The sequence below is a fragment of the Megalobrama amblycephala genome, linkage group LG11 (assembly GCF_018812025.1).
Source record: "Megalobrama amblycephala isolate DHTTF-2021 linkage group LG11, ASM1881202v1, whole genome shotgun sequence".
Classification (NCBI taxonomy): Eukaryota; Metazoa; Chordata; class Actinopteri; order Cypriniformes; family Xenocyprididae; genus Megalobrama; species Megalobrama amblycephala.
This window is the reverse complement of record NC_063054.1, coordinates 25,292,084-25,314,317: the sequence shown is the minus strand read 5'-3', so window position 1 is coordinate 25,314,317 and position 22,234 is coordinate 25,292,084. Positions and strand designations below refer to the sequence as shown.

Here is a 22,234-nt window from a genome sequence, read left to right as displayed (position 1 = left end):
TTAGTTTCAAATTTCAATCCCCCTGGCAGATTATTACCCCCATCGATAAAGCATGCAGCCTAAACCCTACCCCCATAAGTAACCCTAAACCATAACCATACTAGGCTGAGTTTTCCAAAAGCATCATAAGCCTAGATTGTAGAACCATTGATGGTCAGTTACACAAGGGTTACAATAATGGGAAAGGTAGCCCTGGGAGCAATCTGGTGTTGCAAATAGTAGCTAGGTTCACAGGAATCCTGAAGGTTCACAGCTATTCTTTTTTTTTTTTTTTTTTTTTTTTTTTTTTTTTTTTTTGCTTTATCTCCTGAAGACAACATTTGTATTCAACAAAACTCAGATTTTTAATCTAACAAAATTGTCTGATTCACTTTTTTGTTCTGTCCTATAAGTGAGTGTGTGATCCAACCAAATAGGCCAAATAGCCTATGCTTTAAGCACTTACCTCACTGAAATTTAATTGAGTGAAAAGAATGAGTGAACTGAAGACAATGTCATGGTTAAAGTTAAAGTCACAGTTAACCTAAGATTCCAATAACACTAAATAAATTTTGCAAAGCCTAATTGGAATTTAAAAGTGTTTTCCTTTTGAGGAAGAAATTCTCAAAGATTTTCTTTACAGAAGCAGGTGGCCTTGGAGCTTCATACTTTATAGTAAAGCAAAGATTTGCTCTGTGCACATTTCAGTGCTCTGACCAGGCCATTAAGGGAATGCGAGACTTAATTGAATCTCCCCATACTGAGTGCCAAGATTTGAAACCCCCTCAGGAACTGTATGCAGACCTTTCCTGTCAGACAGTGGAATGCAGTAGAGCTTTTAGTCTTATGAATATAATTGTCTGAAAGGAGGTCTACGTGTCTTGTTTTAAACATTGCAGGATTAATGATAATTAACCTTAATGACCCACCAGTTACCGAGATGTGTGTAAAGCAAATGGGTAAAGCAAGATATCACCGCACTGCATGACCAACAGTAAAAAACAACAACAACAAAAAAAAAAAAACAAACAAAAAAAAAACAGATTGCAGTCACATTTTTTTGTATTTGTTTTTATAAAAGAATAATCATCTTACTAATAACCCCCCACACACTCACTTCACTTCTGTAATTTTTAATTACTCTTCTGAATTAATTACTTTTTTATTTTAATTATTATTTTTTGCGTGGTTAGCTTCAAGGGATTCTGAAATAGAAATAGTATACCATTGTATACCAAATAGTATATTTTATTCAAAGAACGTCTTTGCAAAGATTCTGTTTAGAACTCAAATGGATGCAATAAACCTGAGTTTGCAACCTAGATGCAATAAACCTGAGTTTAAAATAAATTAAATGTAAACGTGTTAGTGCAATAAGTGCTTGTGTGGCCTGTATAGAATAAATATGCAAGGAGCTTCAGGATATTTTTATAATACTGACCAAAACATAGCACCACAGCTATGAAGCTTTATAAAAGTGGCAGCATGGTGATTCTGTGGGTAGTTACCTTGCAGCAAGAAGGTCCCTGGTTCAAGGCTAAGCCAGAAGGCCTACCACTAATTGTTGAGATTCCTATTCAGCACTTACAGTTTTACTGGAAAATTGTAATCAATCTGGACTTTTAGAAACTGTGCATGTGCTGAAAAAATGTGAATAAAGAATCCAGCTCAGAGAAGAAATCAAAACCTCTTGATATAAATTTCAAAACGTTATAAATAATTGTTTATAAAGAATATACATTTCTTTTAAACTATTTAAAATAAATAACTTTTAAGCTTTTATATTTTATAAGCTTTTTTCTTTTCTGTTTTCCCTTCTACAACAACGCTTCACACTCCATCCCAATAGGTGGTGGAAATGCACCAACAGATATTTTGCCAACCGCTATTAAACTAAGAAGAAGAAGACACGCTACTGCAGTGAATAAGCATTTTAGTTCATTCGTCGTAGTTTTAAGACGTCACTGTATGCTTAAATGTTTACTTCCAAAGAAAGATATTTTTGATTATACAGCGTCCACCAACCGAAAAGTTCATTTTATGCGACAGAAACAATGATGAAGATCTTTCTGGAGGGCGTGGAAAAGTTTGTTGTTATCACGTGATAGACCTCTAATATTTGATAAACTATTTCTTTCTTAACCTCCAGTTTGGTTTTGACGTTCAAAGGTTATTTTCAAAGAATGCCTCAACCTAAATACAGAAAGATCGCTGTATTGGGGTATCGTTCAGTTGGTGAGTATTTGATATACATTTTTGAGTAGGAAGTATTTGATGTTATGTAGTCGTTAAGTTAGTTAGCAGAGTTCTTGCGGCTGAATCGTAAATTTCATTTTAGCTTTTTACTGGTTTCCAGCCACTTTAATTTTTACGTATTTACAAATTTACATATTTATTTCGATGCTGTCAAGAATCTTCTAAAAGCGCACCAGCATTTGGCGACATAATGGAAAAGCGCATGGTGCTGGCAGGAATTAGCAACGTGCTTCTTCAGTCAGATAACACTCAATAATCGTTTGCCAACCAATACTCGAATATCACCAATCGGGCAATTCTAGTAACATGTCAGCATGTCTTAAAACTGATCTGTACAGTGATGCATTTAATTTGTAGCCTATTATTCGATTAGCTAAAAAGATAGCGCTTTCTGTTCCACCTTAAATGACGCTACGCTAAACGTGTCGGTGTCTATGGCGCTGTGTCCATAAAGGGATTTAAAGCGCTGGTTCTCGGTCATTTTCAAGGGTACGTAAAAATGGCACTTTAAAGTTATAAACAGAATAGTGCCCTATCAAGATTTTTGGCCTCGAGTCGAACAATTTTACTGTAACATTTTTAATTGTCCTGTGAAATTGGCATGTACGATAACAAAGAATAAGCTGTCTTGTTGCATCTTTTAGGCAATTTGTGTCTATCTTTCTCTCTCTAAGTATGAACAAGTACCAGTCTTTTTTAATTAACCCATGAACTTTACATTTGAGTCAATACATATGAATGAACCAATATTTATTTTACCCTCTGCCCATGTGAAATTTCAAGTGTGTCTGGAATATGAGGGCTGATACAAAAACAACACATTTAAAGAAGTAACGTACTACTATACAAATCAGCATTTCAAAATCAAATATAAGTTCTAACAATAGAGTAGATTGTTGAAGCCACCATACATGAAATGTGTTTTTTGCTTAAGTTAGTCTTGTACAGTTTTACTAAAAAATATTTTATTTGGAAAGTGTGTATTTGTAGATTAATATCAACCTATGTATAGCTTTATCTTGCACACCTGTCGACCTGTGAAATCCTTGTATATTTGATGTATTGTCTCCTGAAGTGGCAGGTCTTGTGGTGGTGTTTGCAGACTGGTGCAGGTTCACCAGTTGTCTGGGAGTTGAGGGCATCAAGCTACAATGGCATGAAAAAGTATGTGAACCCCTTGCAGAATTTGTGAAAATGAGAATTATTTTAATAAAATAAGAGGGATAATAAAAAATGCATGTTATTTTTTTGTTTAGTACTGTCCTGAGTAAGATATTTTACATAAAAGATGTTTGCATTTAGTTCACAAGACAAAACAATAGCTGAATTTATTAAAATAACCCCATTCATAAGTATGTGAACCATTGATTCTCAATACTGTGTGTGGTTACCTGATGATCCACGACTGTTTTGTGATGGTTGTTCATGAGTCTCTTGTTTGTCCTGAGCAGTTAAACTGAGCTCTGGTCTTCATAAAAATCCTCCAGCTCCTTCAGATTCATCAGTTTTCAAGCATTTTTGCATATTTGAACCCTTTCCAGCAGTGACTGTAGGATTTTGAGATCTGTGTTTTCATACTGAGGACAACTGAGGGACTCAAACAAAACTATTAAAAAAGGTTCAAACATTCACTGATGCTCCAGAAGGAAACATGATGCATTAAGAGTCGGGGTGTGAAAACTTTTGAACAGGATGAAGATGAACAGGAACAATTTTTCTTATTTTGTTTAAATATTATTGTTTTTCATTTAGTACTGCTCTTCAGAACCAACAGAAGATACTTGCATGTTTCCCGGCAGAAAGATTAAGTACAATTTACCTTGATATTTGAATTCAAAAGTTTTCACCCCTCGGCTCTTAATGCATCGTGTTTCCTTCTGGAGCATCAGTGAATGTTTGAACCATTTTTTATAGTTGAGTTTGAGTCCCTCAATTGTCCTCAGTGTGAAAAGATGAATCTCAAAATCATACAGCCACTGCTGGAAAGGGTTCAAATATGCAAAAATGCTTGAAAACTGATGAATCTGCAGGACCTGGAGGAATTTTCTGAAGAACAGAGCTCAGTTTAATTGCTCAGGACAAACAAGAGACTCATGAACAACCATCACAAAACAAAAAAACAGTCGTAGATCATCAGGTAACCACACACAGTATTGAGAATCAATGGTTCACGTACTTATGAATGGGGTTATTTTAATAAATTCAGCTATTGTTTTGTCTTGTGAACTAAATGCAAACATCTTTTATGTAAAATATCTTACTCAGGACAGTACTAAACAAAAAATAACATGCATTTTTTTATTATTCCTCTTATTTTATTAAAGTAATTCTAATTTTCACAGATTCTGCAAGGGGTTCACATACTTTTTCATGCCACTGTATATCTCTCTTGTTCTATCATAACTCACTGCATGTCAAATTTTTGGTAATGTAAGGAACCTTGGTGTGATATTGATAGCATCCATTAAAAATAAAGAGATGGGAATTGCAAATACAGTGCTCAATGGCAGTAGTTGTTTTATGAATTGGGGGAAAGCTGTGTGGTTAATTGCTCAAATATGATAGATATATTATTTTAATTTTGTACTTTGTTCAATGCGTTATGAACAAACTGTTTAATCTTTGTACTTTGATTCAAGGTCACACTGTGTATCAGTTTCCATTATCATATTTAACACAGAGAGGTGCTGAAAGAAAATGGGCAGAAGGTTCAATAAGGTTTGACCCATCTATATTTATTTATTGTAAAGTTCATGGGTTCATTAAAAAAAAAGGTATGCTAAAAAGAGAAATTGGGCAGAAAGAACAAAGAAATGGCAACTTATTTTTTATTATCCCATATAGTATGTTGACTTAAATGGTTAGTTCACCCAAAAATAAAATTTCTGTCATTAATTACTCGTCCTCATGTCATTCCACAGCCGTAAGACCTTCATTCATGTGTTCCGAAGATGAACGAAGGTCTTACGGGTGTGGAATGACATGAGGGTGAGTACTTAATGACAGAATTTTAATTTTTGGGTGAACTAACCCTTTAATGGAATCATACAAAATTGGTATTGCCATTCAAAATGTGTATTTTCACAATGCATTATGCGGTGTATCAAGCCTTAATGTCATATTTAATGCACCAATGAAAATGACAGAGAAACCTTAACCCCAAATTGGGCAGAGGTTGCAATAGGATGGTACATTCCGTATAGGCATGTGACGGTATCAAATTTTCACGTCACGATAATTGCTGAAACTTTTATCACGATATACGATATTATCACAATATTGAAATAAGTTGCAAAAAAAGTGTTGTCATACTATTTCAGGTTTCAATAACTTTTCTTAAAACAAATAGACCTCTGAACATTTAAATATAAATAAAGCAATAGACAAAAATGTTTAAAGTGAACAAATGTTTCAAACAGATTAAAGTGCAAAAGAATTATAAAAAACAACAGGTAACTTTAAAATAAGGTCTTAGTAGTTAATGCATTACTTAACATTAATAATGGGCAATAGCTACATTTGTTACAGAAGTTATTATTCTTTGTAAAACAACTGATCATCGTTAGTTCATGTTGGCTCTGGTCCATTAAATACAGTTACTTTTGATTTTAATAATGTGCTATTAAATGTTGAAATTAACTAAGATTAATAAATGCTTTAGAAATATTTTTGTCAGTTTATGTTAACTAATGGAGCCTTATTGTAAAGTGTTGCCGAACAATAATAAAGAATCAGCATTTTTAGTCAATATCTAGGACATGTAGATTAAAATGTAAAAATGTTCAGGTTTGAAAATAAATTGGTGCTGCGATGAACGCCATTGTGAATACAAAAACATCAATGGCTGTTTAAAACATTTAAAGGGTTAGTTCACCCAAAAAGGAAAATTATGTCATGTCATTCCAAACCCATAAGACTTTTGTTCATCTTCGGAACACAAATAAAGATCTTTTTGATGTGAATAAAAGTCTAAATTCAATCTGTTCATCATATAAAGTGATTGAGTCTCTTTAGAAAATTTTGACTAAACCGCTTCAATTCATGGATTAGTTTTACGATCTCTTTATGAACTTTTTAAAGCATCAAAGTGGTAGTTACGTAGCTATGGAGCGACCGAAATCACTCATATTTCATCAAAGAGATCTTCATTTGTGTTTTGAAGATGAAAAAAGTCTTATGGGTTTGGAATGAAAACAACTAGTTATTGATGACAGAATTTTCATTTTTGGGTGAACTAACCCTTTAAATACTGTTCAGAAACAGAAAGTAGTGCAGCTGCTGTGTGTATGGTGTTACCGGGAAAAGCTGCATTTCTCCTGTTCCAAAAGCGTCATCTGCTGTCAGAGAGTGAATGTGCATTTTCATTCATCACATCTTTACTTGTTCTGCCAAGTGCATCTTATGCTCGTTGGGGGTTGTTTACATCAGAGTGGGTGCCTCTTTGACGCAGCATACAGCGGTGTTATGCATTTTAACCAGATGATGGGAGAACTATTATTAAAATGCATTCTAAAAATCTGAATAATTCATAATAAATAATTATTATTGGTATTTTGAAGTGCCCATGTTAACAATATCACACGTTCATTATCATGATATATCGTATGAAGATCATTAGTCCATTTAAAAAAAAAAAAAAAGTGTATTACATTGTCAGTACATTTACATGTAATGTTAGTGGTGTACTCTTAACCTGCCTATACATGTGGCTTGATCAGTAAGCAGCTTTCTCAACACTTTTCCATTACTTTAGTTATAATTTTTTTCATTATAATAATAATAATTCCAACCTATTATTTAATGCCATTCAACACCCTTATAAAAGGTAATAAAGCGTCCTTGGGTTCTTGAAAGGCGCTATATACAGTATATAAAACGTATTATTATAATTGCTGTCACTGTTGTTGTTACTAATTATTAACATTACTTTGATAATCATTTTGATTTATTTTACAACAGGAAAATCCTCCCTCACGATACAGTTTGTAGAAGGACAATTTGTAGATTCCTACGACCCTACTATTGAAAACAGTGAGTACTGAAATATTTTGACCTACTATATTACAAGTATTATAGCCTGCATGATTCTAAAATGCCACAATGGGCAAATGCATTAAATGAAGCAGCTAGCAACTAGTAGATCCAAGTTTTAAGACCATTATATAATGTAGAAGCATCAAACAAACTATTGTACAAAAGTATGAGAGTGGGCTAGGCCGGTTCTGGCCAGTGTGGTGCCCTAGGCTCAGTCAATCATTGAATCGTTGACACTAATGTCAGGGAACCAATGCCTCTTTGCATGTGAAATAAACTCTGTCCTTTAGTCTGTAGAACAACATAATATAACCAGGTTTGTGGTTATTATTAATTTCCATTTTTATTGTTTGCTTATGTCTTTCTCTCTCTCTCTCTCTCTCTCTCTCTCTTTTTTAAATTTAGTGCAGATTTTGCCTTTTTGTTTATTTTAATGTTTAGGCAAGTTTAGTGTGCATTACGTGTTATAACATTAATTGTCCACTAACAAACATTGTTACATGATGCTTAACAGGTCATTAGTTATTTTGAAATAGTAATTAATCTTAGTAAAATTTGATGTTTGTTAAGGAGTAATCAAAATTGTGTTGTAGCATTACCAATGTATTTCATCAAGTGATCAGTAATGGTTGCTATTGTTTAGTGACACCTGTCAGCTTAACTAAATATGAAACGTGAAATCAAAATGTCATCATGTATATGTTTCTGAATTCTGTTGTAATTTAAAATTCAGTTTTAATGCCTGCTTGTTTGCTCTTAGTGTGGAAATTGTGTGTTGTAATATTGTTGCTCCAAAATCATACAACTACATGACATTTGGTCCCCTTTGAAAGTTTTGATGTCCCCAGTTCAATATATCTTTCTGTTTGTCTTTAAGCTTTTAATAAAATGGTGTCTGTGAATGGCCAGGATTTCAATCTCCAGTTAGTTGACACTGCTGGACAGGTAAGACCCCCCCCCCCCCCCCCCCCACAATTTTTCTGTATAAATCTTTTTCTTTCTTTTTTTCATCATTTTTCATACCAGTTGTTCCCCTCCCCTTTTCTGTTTAGGATGAGTATTCCATTTTCCCCCAGTCTCATTCTATGGATATTCATGGTTACGTTCTGGTGTACTCTGTCACTTCAATGAAAAGGTCAGGGGTTTTTTTTCTTACTTGCATTGTTATTAATCTTTTTTGTTTTGTTTTGTTTGGTCATACAACTGGAATGTTTAAATGTTTGGTCCATTTTGACCATTTTATTTTCTTAAAGGGTTAGTTCACCCAAAAATGAAAATTCTGTCATTAATTACTCACCCTTATGTCGTTCCACACCCGTAAGACCTTCGTTCATCTTCGAAACACAAATGAAGATATTTTTGATAAAATCGGATGGCTCAGTGAGGCCTGCATTGCCAGAAAGACAATTAACACTTTCAGTGCCCAGAAAGCTACTAAAGACGTATTTAAAACAGTTCATGTGACTACAGTGGTTCAACCCTTAATGTTTTAAAGCGACGAGAATACTTTTTGTGCGCCAAAATAACGACTTTATTCAACAATATCTAGTGATGGGCGATTTCAAAACTGCTTCATGAAGCTTCAAAGCTTTATGAATCTTTTGTTTCGAATCACTGGTTCGGTGCACGTATCAAACTGCCAAAGTCACGCCCCCCAGTGGTGAACCATTGAAATTTCAAAACACTTATGACGTAACGAAGCCACATTTACTGAAATCACGTGACTTTGGCAGTTTGATTCATGAAGCGGTGTTTTGAAATCTAGATACTGTTGAATAAAGTCGTTAATTTTTTTTTTTTTGTTGCACAAAAAGTATTCTCGTTGCTTTATAACATTAAGGTTGAACCACTGTAGTCACATGAACTGTTTTAAATGCGTCTTTAGTAGCTTTCTAGGCAGTGAAAGTGTTAATTGTCTTGCTGGCAATGTAGGCCTCACTGAGCCATTGGATTTTATCAAAAATATATTAATTTGTGTTCCGAAGATAAACGAAGGTCTTACGGGTGTGGAAGAGGGTGAGTAATTAATGACAGAATTTTCATTTTTGGGTGAACTAACCCTTTAAGTGACAGGTTAATAATGCAAATAAACAAACTTACATGCTTATGTAATCATTCTTTTTTATTATTATTTCATTCTTCATTCTTGGACTCAATATACCCATCAATATACCCAGTGTTGTTTTTGTGTGTTTAGTTTTCTGACTTTGTTTTTCTGCCTGCTTCTACATCTCGTGCACAGTTCTATTCTTTTTGAGTATACTCTATTGGCCATGAGCTTGTATGGACAAGTGTGATGCTTGTGTACTACAACTGATTTGTGGTACTTTCACTTGGTTTTAATCTTTATGTTGTTTCAAACCTGAAATATTTTATTGTTTTTTCCAACTTCTTTGATCATTTCTTAAATTAACAGTCCTGCTAGAACCAATAGTGCAGTGAATTCAGTTAGGTACACAAGTAGGCGAAGCACTCAAATGTGAGCCTCGAAAGTTTGGACTGCACATGCAGTCCTTGCAGCAGATCCTGCTGCTGATGTAATTTACATCATGCACTGTGCAAGACATAGCAGCAAATGAACAACTGAAGCATACCCTATTGAAGGGTCATAATCTCTAATTTTAGTGCTGGTCATCACATCACATTTCTCTGCCTCGATATGTACTGAAAGTTGTCATACAAGATTTAATCTCTTAGCCCCACTTTTTGCTCTTTCAGTCACGTAAATTATGCGTTTACATTCCATCCGTTATCACGAAACCCATGACACACAACAAACACAGCTCCAATCACGGCATCCTCCATCCACCGTTTTTTAGCGTTTGTAATGCCGCGCTTAATAGTTCCTATTTCCAGTGCGAATGCAACCACATACATGGCCCAGGGGGGAAATTAGTTCTTGGGGAACTATCCTAGTGACTAGTTCCTATAACTGAGTTCCTAGAAGTAATCTGTGCGAAAGCCCCTATTATCTTTAGAATTTCTGTTTAAAATGTGCGATAACATATTTAAATCTTACCACATATGTGCACTAATTCTACTTAGTACATTTATCAAACTGTTCCATTACCGTTTTCAACTAAAAATGGGAAACATTTTATGCGTTTTTGGCATTCATTTACATGACAATGCCGTTTTGGGGGCCTGAAAATGCAAACTTTTGAAAATGGATTTCAAAGTGCAAGTTCATGAAAACTATAGCGTTATTATCTCAGTTTAAACTACAAAAACGTGAATTTGTGAAAAAGGTGACATTATGCGCATACGTATTAGGTATTCAGTCTATGGGCACATAGTGTTTCTTTACAAAATGACATTGCCAACTACTGGCCTGGCATGCATTTTTAAGTCATTTTCACAAGTCTGTGTGAACGAGGATCATTTTGACAAACATTTTCTGTTTTTGTTGAAACCACTACAACTGCCCCATGACATATACTATACTATACTATACTATACTATACTATACTATACTATACTATAGATATAAATGTAACTGCTAAAAATTTAAATAGAATGCTGAAATCATGAGCACTGGCTTTGTCAAGACCCCTTTTACTCTGTCATGGTTCTGGTGCAGGTTACTTACCACTGTCAATTCTCGAACTGTTCTAGGCTGGAAAAATCGATTCCACTCATGCCCTATGGCAGTCTCAATGAGCAATGTAATAACATTGCATTACACTACTCTGTAGGTCTTAATATGTTAAATTGCATGAGAGAGGAATGAATCTGCGGGTTCAGTTTCAGTCTCAAGCAAGTACAGAAGAGAGCACGGTCAATTTACCGGCAGATCTGCAGATACACAGGAATGACTGCCGGTACCGTGAACAACAAAATGTAGAAGTGCTGCTTACACAAACATTGACACGTCATATTTGTTTTTGGACTGGTTAGTGGTTATGTAGTCACATAAACAACACATATCACCTTTTATCAGCTTGTCTGTGGAAAAACAGGGCTGGTTCTAGACAGACTTCAATTCGCCCAGCGAAACACTGGCCGAGAACTTGATTGGCACCAGAAATATTTTTATTGTGTGCTTTAAAGCAAAAAATGAATTAATTTGTATTAATATTTTTGTTTTGTTTCTAACCATTGTACTCTTTAGACATTTCTTAAGATACTAACACTAGTGACACTCATTATTGGCTGAGAATAAGTAGCTTTATTTAACCTCATAATCTGATATGGGTAATTACTTTTCTGATTGTAAGGGCCTAGATGCTGATTTGAATGCTTTTCAGAGGCCAACAAAATGTAAACATAATCCACTCTGTTTTCAGTTTTGAAGTTGTGCAGGTTCTACATGACAAGCTTCTTGATATGGTTGGAAAGATACAGTAAGTGTAAACTCATGAACATATGGTCAAAATATTATATAAGGTCATAAAACATGTAGTCATAAATATTGCATATTTACCCAGGGTACCTACTGTTCTAGTTGGGAACAAAAAAGATCTTCACATGGAAAGGTAAGCATATACTATATATTCACCTCTTGCATGGTGTTGGTCTAATTATTTTTATTATTATTATTTGTCTATATTATATTTATATTTACATTTTTTTTGGACGTTATAAACAGTACATTGCATACACCCCAACTTACACCTAACTTTGTAGAATGGTCCCAAATCCTGAGAATTTTGTAATTAAGTTATTAACATTAAATTCATAAATACTCCTCATCAATGTGATTTAATGTTTTTGTGTTTTTATCTATAATATAACAATTAGTTCTTAAATATCTATCACATTTCAGACCACAAAATTGTCTTCCAGACTTTGAAACTTTTAAGGTTTTGTACCATTTTGAAGGCCAGCTCTGTCATGTTCTCTCTCTCTCTTTTAAATTTAGAGTGATTAAACCAGAAGAGGGCAAGAAGCTAGCTGATTCTTGGGGTGCTGCTTTTATGGAGTCATCCGCTAAGGAAAATCAGGTAACACTTTCTTTGTATCTTGAATAGGAACTTTTGCTTGCCTACAGTTAGTTTAACAAAACATTTTGTAGACACATTTATGCAATGAGCATATATTTGTTTTCTGTACAGTTTGGACATTTGTGTATATGTTCTCCTTTTTAAAAGAACATTCATTTTACAGACAGCTGTAGAGGTTTTCAAGAGGATTATTCTGGAAATGGAAAAAGTGGATGGAAATGCCCCATCAGAGGAGAAGAAGTGTGCAGTGATGTAGGCATGCAGTAAACTCACATGCTGAAATTAAAAGACACATCACCTTGCTATTAATTATAACGAAGCAGTTCAGAAATGGGTCCTCTCCTGATTAATTTCCAAATGCATCAAGAAACATTATTCCAAAAAATCATATTCAGTATTGGGAGTTAAATATTGATGCTTTTTGATGCTCAAATTACTGTAAAATGTTTTACTTAAAATCTCCCATCTCTGTTACCTTCAGCTTTGATATGTTGACTGACATTTCATGTTTAATCTGACAGGTACTAACCTGTCTACACCTACTATCTCCATTTATCTCAGCAATACAGAGTTGTTCTCTTTTTTATTTTATTTTATTTTTTGCTCTCCCTCTGACACATATTTACTAATTTTACTTCTCTTGTGTAACCAAAAGAATTAAAATGGATAAAATGGGTAGGCCATTTAAATTGAGTTTATACAGAGACATTAAGATGGCACGTATGACAACTCAGTGCTGTGCTGCTCCTTTCCTCTTCCTAGTGGCGTATGTAAAGTGTGGGTATATATATATGATGATGTAAACATAACCCCAAAAAGATCCACTCTTGCCTGCCACTGGTGGTTTTATACACAATCAAGTGACTGCAAGAATTGTTCTTTTTAAACCTTCAGTATAAAGTAAATATGGGATCTTTAAAACTTTATTAGAATTCTATCTTTGAGATTCAGCCTTTTTTTTTTTTTTTTTTTTTGGTTTTTGGTTTTGTTTTGCTTTGCTTAGATTCAGAAATTTTGTTACCCCTAAAGGTGCCCATGGCATATAAAAGTGTTCATTAAATAAATGCACTTTTTTAGTATAATGCTGAACGTCATATATACCACATTTGCAATTTGTGAAGGCATAGTCTAATATTTACATAGTTACCAAGGACTGATTCATGGTCAACAATTTCCCCCTGTGGAGTCTTATGTGATCTTAATCTTGATTTAAAAGCAGGGTCACCAACATTATCTCTGTAGAGCAGTTAAGACTAATAATCCAATGGCTACAGAAAAATGTTGTTCCAATGCATTTCTGATATCTTTTGCATCATCCTCCCCACTTCTTATTTAGTAACATTTAGCTATATTAAATAGTACCATGACATGAATACCATCCTGGAATTTTCTGACCCATACTACATTAAATTAGCACTGCTGAAGTCCAAGGGTCCTTTAAAATCTGACCTCCTCATTTTCCTGGAAAGTTCAGGGTGCCAGGTTTTTCATTTTTATAATTTTGACAACCTTCATTATAATTTTAGGGACTTCTGTATATGGATTTTTTGTATGTGGAAAAATAAACATTTAAAGAATGTGTTTTCTGTGTAGTTGTTCTTCTTCCATTTGGATCTCTCACATCAAAGTTGAAGTAGACAGTTTCTATAACTTGCTGCTTACCCACCTTATTAAGTACGAGTCGTTGGAGAGTATGGTTCCCTTTCATAGGTTCACTCAAAGCTGCGATACAACGCTATGGGAACACCTTAGGTGTGGCCAGAAGCGTCTAGTCCTACCCCAAGAATATGTCACGTATGCTTCATATCAGTGTACTAGGTGCCATTTCATCAGATTTCATTCCTTCAGGAAGTGGATTTTCTGTTGCCAGTTGGAAAGTTCTTTTCACGTGTCCATAGCTACCTTTTCAGAGCAGTTTTTACTCCTCTCAAGAGAACACAATGAGTTACAGGTGATGTATCGACCCGTGTGACAGGTTCATAGCAGGAGGAGACACTCATGGCAGGTGCATGCGATGTTTGGGCCTTCAGCATCCTCAAGAGCCTATCTTAACAGCCTATCTGACTGTCGACACTGCGATAGCCTGCGTTTAAAAGTGTTGCGCTCGAGGCTCTCCTACTTTCTGAGGAAAGAAGGCTGCTCGCCCAACCCCTGCCTGTTTCTGGGGTGCCGCATGAGATGGACGCTTGGGGTGATAAATACAAGCCTGAGCTTTTGGAGATCGAGCAGACTGATTTTTACCCCTTTTCTCCCTTTCCCCGTCTCATGTGCATGCATTTGAGAATCGCGACGCTGACCCTGTTGTTTTCGTGAGCTGTTAGAAGTGGTCACTCGTGCTGTAGATAAGCTGGGGATAAGCAAGACTCAAAACACATCTTTTTACCTATGCATTTGCTGATTGAGCACTGTGCTATGTCCGAACTGTTTATACTTTATTTTATACACATATTATCTTTTATTCTTTCAACTCTTTTTCTTATTTTTTATTTATTTCATTTTTAATGCATTTTATATATTTTATGTATCTCTTTTATTTTCTGACTTTTAATGCAAAGTTGAAAGAGCTGGGAGAATTAGGAAGTTTTTTTTTTTTTTTGGTTATCCCTGGATGCAGCTCTGTATAGCGTTAGTCCAGGAAGATTTGTCTGTAAGGGTACTGTTTAAATGCACAGCTGCCTGACAAATATTTTTATTTTTTTTTAGAGTTATCCCTGGATGCAGCTCTATATAGAGCCAGTCCAGGAAGATTTGTCTGTAAGGGTAATGTTTAAATGCACAGCTGCCTGACAAATATTTTTATTTTTTTAGAGTTATCCCTGGATGCAGCTCTATATAGAGCCAGTCCAGGAAGATTTGTCTGTAAGGGTAATGTTTAAATGCACAGCTGCCTGACAAATATTTTTATTTTTTTAGAGTTATCCCTGGATGCAGCTCTATATAGAGCCAGTCCAGGAAGATTTGTCTGTAAGGGTAATGTTTAAATGCACAGCTGCCTGACAAATATTTTTATTTTTTTAGTGTTATCCCTGGATGCAGCTCTATATAGAGTCAGTCCAGGAAGATTTGTCTGTAAGGGTAATGTTTAAACGCACAGCTACCTGACAAATATTTTTAGTTATCCCTGGATGCAGCTCTGTTTAGAAGGATAAGTCTTTCCTATTAGATGCCCCCATGTCCAATAACGGCCTATTTGGTGAGTCTGTGGTAGAGAAAGTTCGAGCAGCAAAACAACAGTCTGCTGCCGCTTTTCACCAGCTCATCCCATGCAGGTTTAGTGAGGCTGAACCACAACCACTGTCAGTTCGTTCACGTTCGTCTTCTCCACAGCGTCCTCGTGAGGTACAGTGAAGTGAACCCCCCCCCCCCCCCGCAGAGACTGCGGTCCTAGGACTCGCCCACCAGTTCGCTCATGGCAACGCAGATGGATAGACCTGCCATCAGCAGTTTTCGCTCGTCTTCGGAGGCCAGGCCCTCCATTGGAGAGTTTGGATAAACCATGCATGCATATTCTCATTGTGAATCTCTCATTGTGGTCTCCTGGCTCCGGCCTTAACTGTCCCGACGCTAAGTGCACCTCGGGCGGTTTTAGGTTTGGCCCTACTGACAAGCATCATCTCAGATACTCCGCGCGCAGCCTTCGGAGTTCGGCCGATTGGACAGCTACCTGCATTAGAGGTCTCCGCCACTCTTGTGCCTTGAGTAGACCAGTTTATGACAAAGAGCTCAGTAGCTCCAAGTGTGCTTCCTGTTTCCGTAGACACCGGAGGCTTTCTGCAGTCAGGAAATGTATTGATATCCACAGTTCAGCAGGCTCCAAAAATAGAGCAGCTAATGCCCCTAGCAGAGTACTGGGCCACGTGGCAATACCTGCCCGAGATATCGCAGTCGGTGCTACGTACCATTCAACATGGTTACATCATCCAATTCCAGAAAGGCCCACCTCTTTCCAGCGGGGTTCTTCCCACGACGGTGCGTCCTTGGGAGGCCCCGGCTTTGAGGCAGGAAATTATGTTACTCTTAGGCCACATACACACTGTAAGTTTCAGGAGTGACAACTGCATTTAAATGCTTGAGTGAATCTCCTAAATTAATGTTACATGTGTGTACGGAACACGACTCACTCTCGAAAATGCGATGATTGACGGCTTGGAAACCAAAGCAATGTTCTGGCGTCTCTCGTGTTCAGTATATGTTTTTGTGACCAAAGTAATATTACAGTGACAAAACGCTCCTTATTTTCAGCAATTTAACTAAACATTCTAACACAGTCGATTGAAGGCGTCCTTTTTTATGCTTGTACAGCCTGTTCTGTTTCACACAGAGCGCGCTCTTTCTGTGTTGCCATGGTCACTCATTATAAGCGTTTTGGGCTTGTTGTTTAAGCTCGTCTCATTAGGCGAACGGGTTTATGGAGTTATTAATGTGAGCAGACATGAATCACAATATATTGGTCTTATTTTTAGCAAAAAGCATTTGGATTTATTTTGGCTTTATTATGGGCTTATTCTTGTTCGCTGATTTTTTTTTTTCTAGCAAGGTCTGGCAATTCGAATGAGTCAAGGCTCGTGCTTTCCCTGTGCATACAGAAGAGAGACACATCTCCGATGCACATTAAAAAACGTCATTAACAACTAGTTGTTCAGTTCGGTTCCATACACACTGCATAGAATTTCTGTAAATGCGGTTGTCACTACTTGTATTTTCCGGGAGTTAATACAGTTTTAGAATGTGGTTGTCACTCCCGTATTTTACTGAACTGTGTGTGTACAGAACGAGATTAAGCACTAAAAGGTGAATTGACAACCGAATTTAGCTGCAGTGTGTATGTGGCCTTACAGAAAGGGGCTAATACCCCCGCTCAGATAGAGTAAGTCTTTTACAGACGTTATTTTGTTGTGCCCAAAAAGGATGGTGGTTTATGTCCAATTTTGGACTTACGTCGCTTAAATCTCGCGCTCAGAGTGAGCAAATTCAAAATGCTGACGTTAAAGTCCATTCTGTCTCAGATTCAAACCGGTGATTGGTTTGTGACCATCGATCTAAAGGATGCATACTTCCACATCCAGATCATCAAGAGAGACAGGAAGTTCCTCAGATTCGCTTTCGAGGGCAAAGCTTACCAATACCGTGTTCTTCTGTTCGGACTTGCTTTGGCTCCTTGGACCTTTATGAAATGTATGGACGTTGGACTTCCGGGTTGGAGAGGATGTGATAAGTCGCATAGCTCGGTCTCTATGCCGAATATAATCCAAATATAAATGTTAAACCCAAATACAAAGAAAATAGGTGGTGAAATATGTCCAAACAGTCAAAGAACTCTGGCTCGGGCAAATCCTCGACAAGTAAGCAACGACGGCAGAGACTGATGACGCCCGAAAAGACAGCAAACTCGAAAAGGTGAATGAGAAGCTGGATGATGTGTGCCGTAGTGTGGAGAGATGGAGAGCTGAAATGATGCAAAGCTTACCAATACCGTGTTCTTCTGTTCAGACTTACTTTGGCTCCTTGGACCTTTATGAAATGTATGGATGTTGGACTTCCGGGTTGGAGAGGATGTGATAAGTCGCATTAGCTCGGTCTCTATGCCGAATATAATCCAAATATAAACGTTAAACCCAAATACAAAGAAAATAGGCAGTGAAAGATGTCCAAACAGTTAAAGAACTCTGGCTCAGGCAAATCCTCGACAAGTAAGCAATGACGGCAGAGACTGATAACGCTGCTGGATGATGTGTGCCGTAGTGTGGAGAGATGGAGAGATGGAGAGCTGAAATGAGGGCTGAGATTGTTGCTCTGAGGACTGACCTGGGAGGAATGGAGAGGCGTATCCAGACCACAGAGGCCCGCATCAGTGATACAGAAGACGAACTCCCCGAGTTGAGAGAGCTAAAGGCGTTGAAAACGGAGGTGGCTCAGATACACTAAGAGAATGCTCAGTTGTGGGCTGAAAACGCTATAAAAGACTATAAAAAGAAAGCTCATTGATCTTGAGTCGCTGGGACGCAGAAAGAATCTCAGACTCGTGGGAATTCCGGAGGGAGAGGAATCAGCAGATGCTTCCTCGAATCATTGATCCAGGATCTGGTAGAGGTTTCTCAGGTGACAATAGAATGGGCACGCAGGCTCGGTGCGATAAGAGGAGAAGCGAATCCTCCGTGCGGCTTCATAATGAGATTCCTGAATTTCAAGGACAAGGAGCGAGTCATGCGCGCCGCCAGGCTTAAGAAAAACATCCAGTACAAGGGGAAGAAGATCTACTTTGCCCAGGATTTACCGTACCCCATTCGTCAGCAGCAAGCAGAATTCCAGCTGGCCTGCGAGGAATTCAGAAGAAGGAAACTAAGGCATGGTTTCGCCTTCCCTGCTACATTGCTCTTGACATACAAAGGAAAGAAATATGTGTTTAAATCGCCAACGGAGGTAGAGAGCCTCCTGAAAAAATGCAACAAAGCAGCACAAAGGACTGAGCAGATGGACTGAAAGAGATCCGCCAATATGGGGTATGTGAGTTCAAGTCTACTTTATGAGACTTTTTTGCTCTGAAGCGGCCCAGAAATGTAGCTATATGGCCGTTTTGTTTTGTTTTTTTTGTTTTATGTTCTGGGGCAAATGAGAATCAGATGATTACATTACCTTCTTTATTTGGGTAATTATCTGATACAACACATCTGAGTTACTGGACACTTATAATAAAAAACCCTGTCATTGGCTCTGTGATCATAGTACTTTCACTATGTGTCAACAAATACGTACTCCTGTGAGTACCAAATGTGGAGGGTTGGGTTTGAGAAAATTCAATATATTACTAATGAAGGCAGCAGAGCATAGTGGCTTACCTATGTTTTCATGGACTAGATGGTTACCAGAAGTCTTGGTATGGAGGACCCTCATTTAGAGATGGCTCTGCCTCCAAGTTTTGATCTTTTAGTTGATCAGGTTTTGGAATCGTTGCACGTTTTTTGTACGAATCCTTTTTTTTTTTTTTTTTTTTTCTATGTTAATTGTTGTTGCTGTTCCTGTCCTAATGTGTTCTGTTTGACCAGAGAGCTTTACTATATCGATGTTTTAATGGTGGTGAATTCAATTCAAGTGAAACAATGGCATCTGATAAGTTACGAGTAGCATCCTTTAATGTTAACGGCATATTAAGCCCAATCAAACGGTCAAGAATACTAACGAAAATGAGGAAAGAAAAAATAGACATCATATACTTGCAAGAAACCCATTTAAATGACTCAGAACATCAAAAACTAACTAAACTCGGTTATAATAAACTACTTTTCCTCGTTCAAGGGTAGACAGGGGAGTTGCCATATTGATCTCAAGCCAAATAACTTTCGAACAGAGCTTTGAATATAAAGATAAGGAGGGCAGATTGGTACTCCTTAAGGGTGCTATTAATGGAGAGGTATTTACTTTTCTAAATGTATATGCCCCGTCAATGAGCGATTTCATTTTCTATACTCATGTTATAGACTTGATTGTAAACCATTCTGAGGGAACCCTTATCTGTGGCGGAGATTTGAATCTTCACCTCCAGCCCACACTGGATGTGTCAAATTCAAAAAAACTTGGGAAAAACGATAAACAACAAATTCCACAAATAGATAAAAAATATAGGACTGGGGCCGTATTCACAAAACATTTTATCTTACCACTAAGAGTTCTCCTAAATAGCAGTAAAAGTTCTTAGCTAAGAGTTTTCTCTTAAAACCTATTCACAAAGCTGCTGAGACAAACTTTTATCTAAGGAATAGAGAAAAGTCTTAAGCTAAGAGTAAGGGCGGGGCTGACCTCGTTGCTATGGATGATATCAACACACTTACTAACTATGCCCACAGTGATTGGCTGATGTGGGAGAAGTCTCTGTCAGCGATTTAATCATAGGGATATTGTAGAACGAGATATCATGTTTCCATATTCAAATAAAGGTTTTAAAATACAAATGTTGCCATATTCAAAGAAAGTTTTTTTAATAAAAATGTTGCCATATTGAAATAAAGATTTTAAAATGTAGGCTAAGTGTCACAAATTAAACTAGTATATGTTCAGTTAATTGTCCGCCTCTTGCATGTCTGCGTCTCGAGAGATTGCAGAATTCAAGTGTCAAATGATGCTTTATAAACAAAGGTTTGGAGGAGCGTGTTTAAACGGTCTATCTAATCAGCTCGAGTGGAGGTATATATACACAGACGAGAGTTACCTTGCCTTACCTCGACAGTTTTCTGCATCCCTCCGCCACCCCGCTCCTTACTCTCGGTTGGGATATGGGCCGAACTCTGGGTTTGGGCTAAATCAATTCCAAGCTTGGAGTTTGGGCAAAATAAATTCCAAACAAATTCCAAGATCGGAGCCCTCGATCACCTTGGACAGCACGCCAAATACGCTTATATATATACTCTATTCGATCATTTGTAAGTGTGAACCCGTGAAAACAACTGCCACAGGTAATAGTACATTATTTATATATATATTTATTTATTTATTGAAGATTTATTTTTGGCATTTTATTGTATTCCATAAATCTAAATATGTATTGCATTTATGAAGAAAAGGTTCAGCACCCAGCTTTACCGCTATTGCCTCAATGGTGTACAGTGTCTTTTGGTGAATTAGGATTGTTTGTGATTTGGTCTTAGTGACTTAGGAGTCCTCTTGACTACTCCTAACGTTTCACAGGTTTAGGAGCTAGTTTTAGCACTAAAATACTTTGTGAAATACTCTTAGAGAAAAAATGTAGGAGTCCTAAATTTAGGACTGACACGCCCATTATTTTTAAGAGTTTCTCCTAAATCTGTAAGTTAGGAGCTACTTTTAGCCTTAAGATGTTTTGTGAATACAGCCCCTGATTGACATCTGGAGAGAGATGAACCCCAATGCCCGCCAATACACCCACTTCTCTAACCCACATACAATTTATACAAGAATAGACTATTTTTTTGTTTTCAATAAGGACAGATCAAAAATTATGGAGGTGGACATAGGTACAATAAACTTAAGTGACCACGCCCCCATCTACATTACTATAGAATTGAAGGAAAAACTTAAAAATACTCTCTGGTGGTTTAATGTTAGTCTGCTTAATGACCCTCAGATGAAGAAAAAGAAAATCTGATGACGTCAAAATTTATTTAGAGGAAAATGATAATGGTGAAACTTCTCTACCCATCCTCTGGGATGCTGCTAAGGCAGTTTTGAGGGGTAAAATTATCGCCATCACCTCAACCAAGAAGAAACAAAGGCAGAAAAAATGTAACGATCTGCAGGACAGACTAAAACAATTAGAGATCAATCACGCAAAGAATAGAAATTCTCAGTTGCTACAGGAAATTAAAAAGATAAGAGACGAAATTAATGATATGACCACACAGGAAATAATTAAGAAAATGCTCTTTACTAAACAAAGATATTATGAATCTGGATCAAAATTCTCTAAACTACTAGCTTGGAAACTTAGAAAACAACAAGCTGAAAGAGCAATCTTTAAAATACGAGACGGGCAGAATAGTGTAATTTTAACAAAACAAGACCAAATTCAATCAACATTTGAATCTTTCTATAAAAAGCTTTTTTCTAAAATCTCAGTAGATAAGGAAGATGAAATAGATTCTTTTCTGGAAACTCTTAACTTGCCATGACAGAAGAACAAAATAAAAAACGAGGGTCTGAAATTACTGCTCTGGAAATACAGAATGCAGTCAAGAGATTAAAGAACAACAAATCTCCGGGGAGTGATGGGTTCACCTCGGAGTGGTACAAAGCATTGAAAAGCACTTACTTCCCTGCTTTTAACAACCTTTAATTGAGCACTTAAACAAGCTCAGACCCCCCTCTTCTGTTTGCTTTATACTTGGAACCATTGGCCCAATATATTAGACAATCAAACAATCTAGGTGTGGACCTAGATTCTGTTGTAATGCGGGCACGATTGTCTCCCGCACATATTCAGTCATTACAAGACTGCCTGAGTCATTTCAGGATAGGCCGTCTGGTCCACGTGGGTCTGTGTCACAGACTAATGG

General features: G+C 36.9%; 1 protein-coding gene across 1 annotated transcript; it reads left to right on the top strand.

Annotated features, from left to right (window-relative positions):
- The first annotated feature begins 1,860 nt into the window (after nucleotides 1-1,860).
- On the top strand, nucleotides 1,861-13,793 carry rhebl1 (Ras homolog, mTORC1 binding like 1). Its single transcript, XM_048206953.1, has 8 exons — nucleotides 1,861-2,214; nucleotides 7,195-7,266; nucleotides 8,147-8,214; nucleotides 8,322-8,404; nucleotides 11,556-11,612; nucleotides 11,697-11,744; nucleotides 12,131-12,212; nucleotides 12,376-13,793. Exons 1-8 carry the CDS (start codon nucleotides 2,163-2,165, stop codon nucleotides 12,466-12,468), a joined length of 555 nt encoding a protein of 184 aa, XP_048062910.1. The 5' UTR covers nucleotides 1,861-2,162; the 3' UTR covers nucleotides 12,469-13,793.
- The last annotated feature ends 8,441 nt before the right edge of the window (nucleotides 13,794-22,234 follow it).

Excerpts from the sequence above, each read along its gene's own strand:
- rhebl1 (XM_048206953.1), top strand. The coding sequence starts at position 2,163 with ATGCCTCAACCTAAATACAGAAAGATCGCTGTATTGGGGTATCGTTCA. Across the intron at positions 2,215-7,194 it reads ATTGGGGTATCGTTCAGTTG|GAAAATCCTCCCTCACGATA; the intron begins GTGAGTATTTGA and ends ATTTTACAACAG. Across the intron at positions 8,215-8,321 it reads TAGTTGACACTGCTGGACAG|GATGAGTATTCCATTTTCCC; the intron begins GTAAGACCCCCC and ends TTTTCTGTTTAG.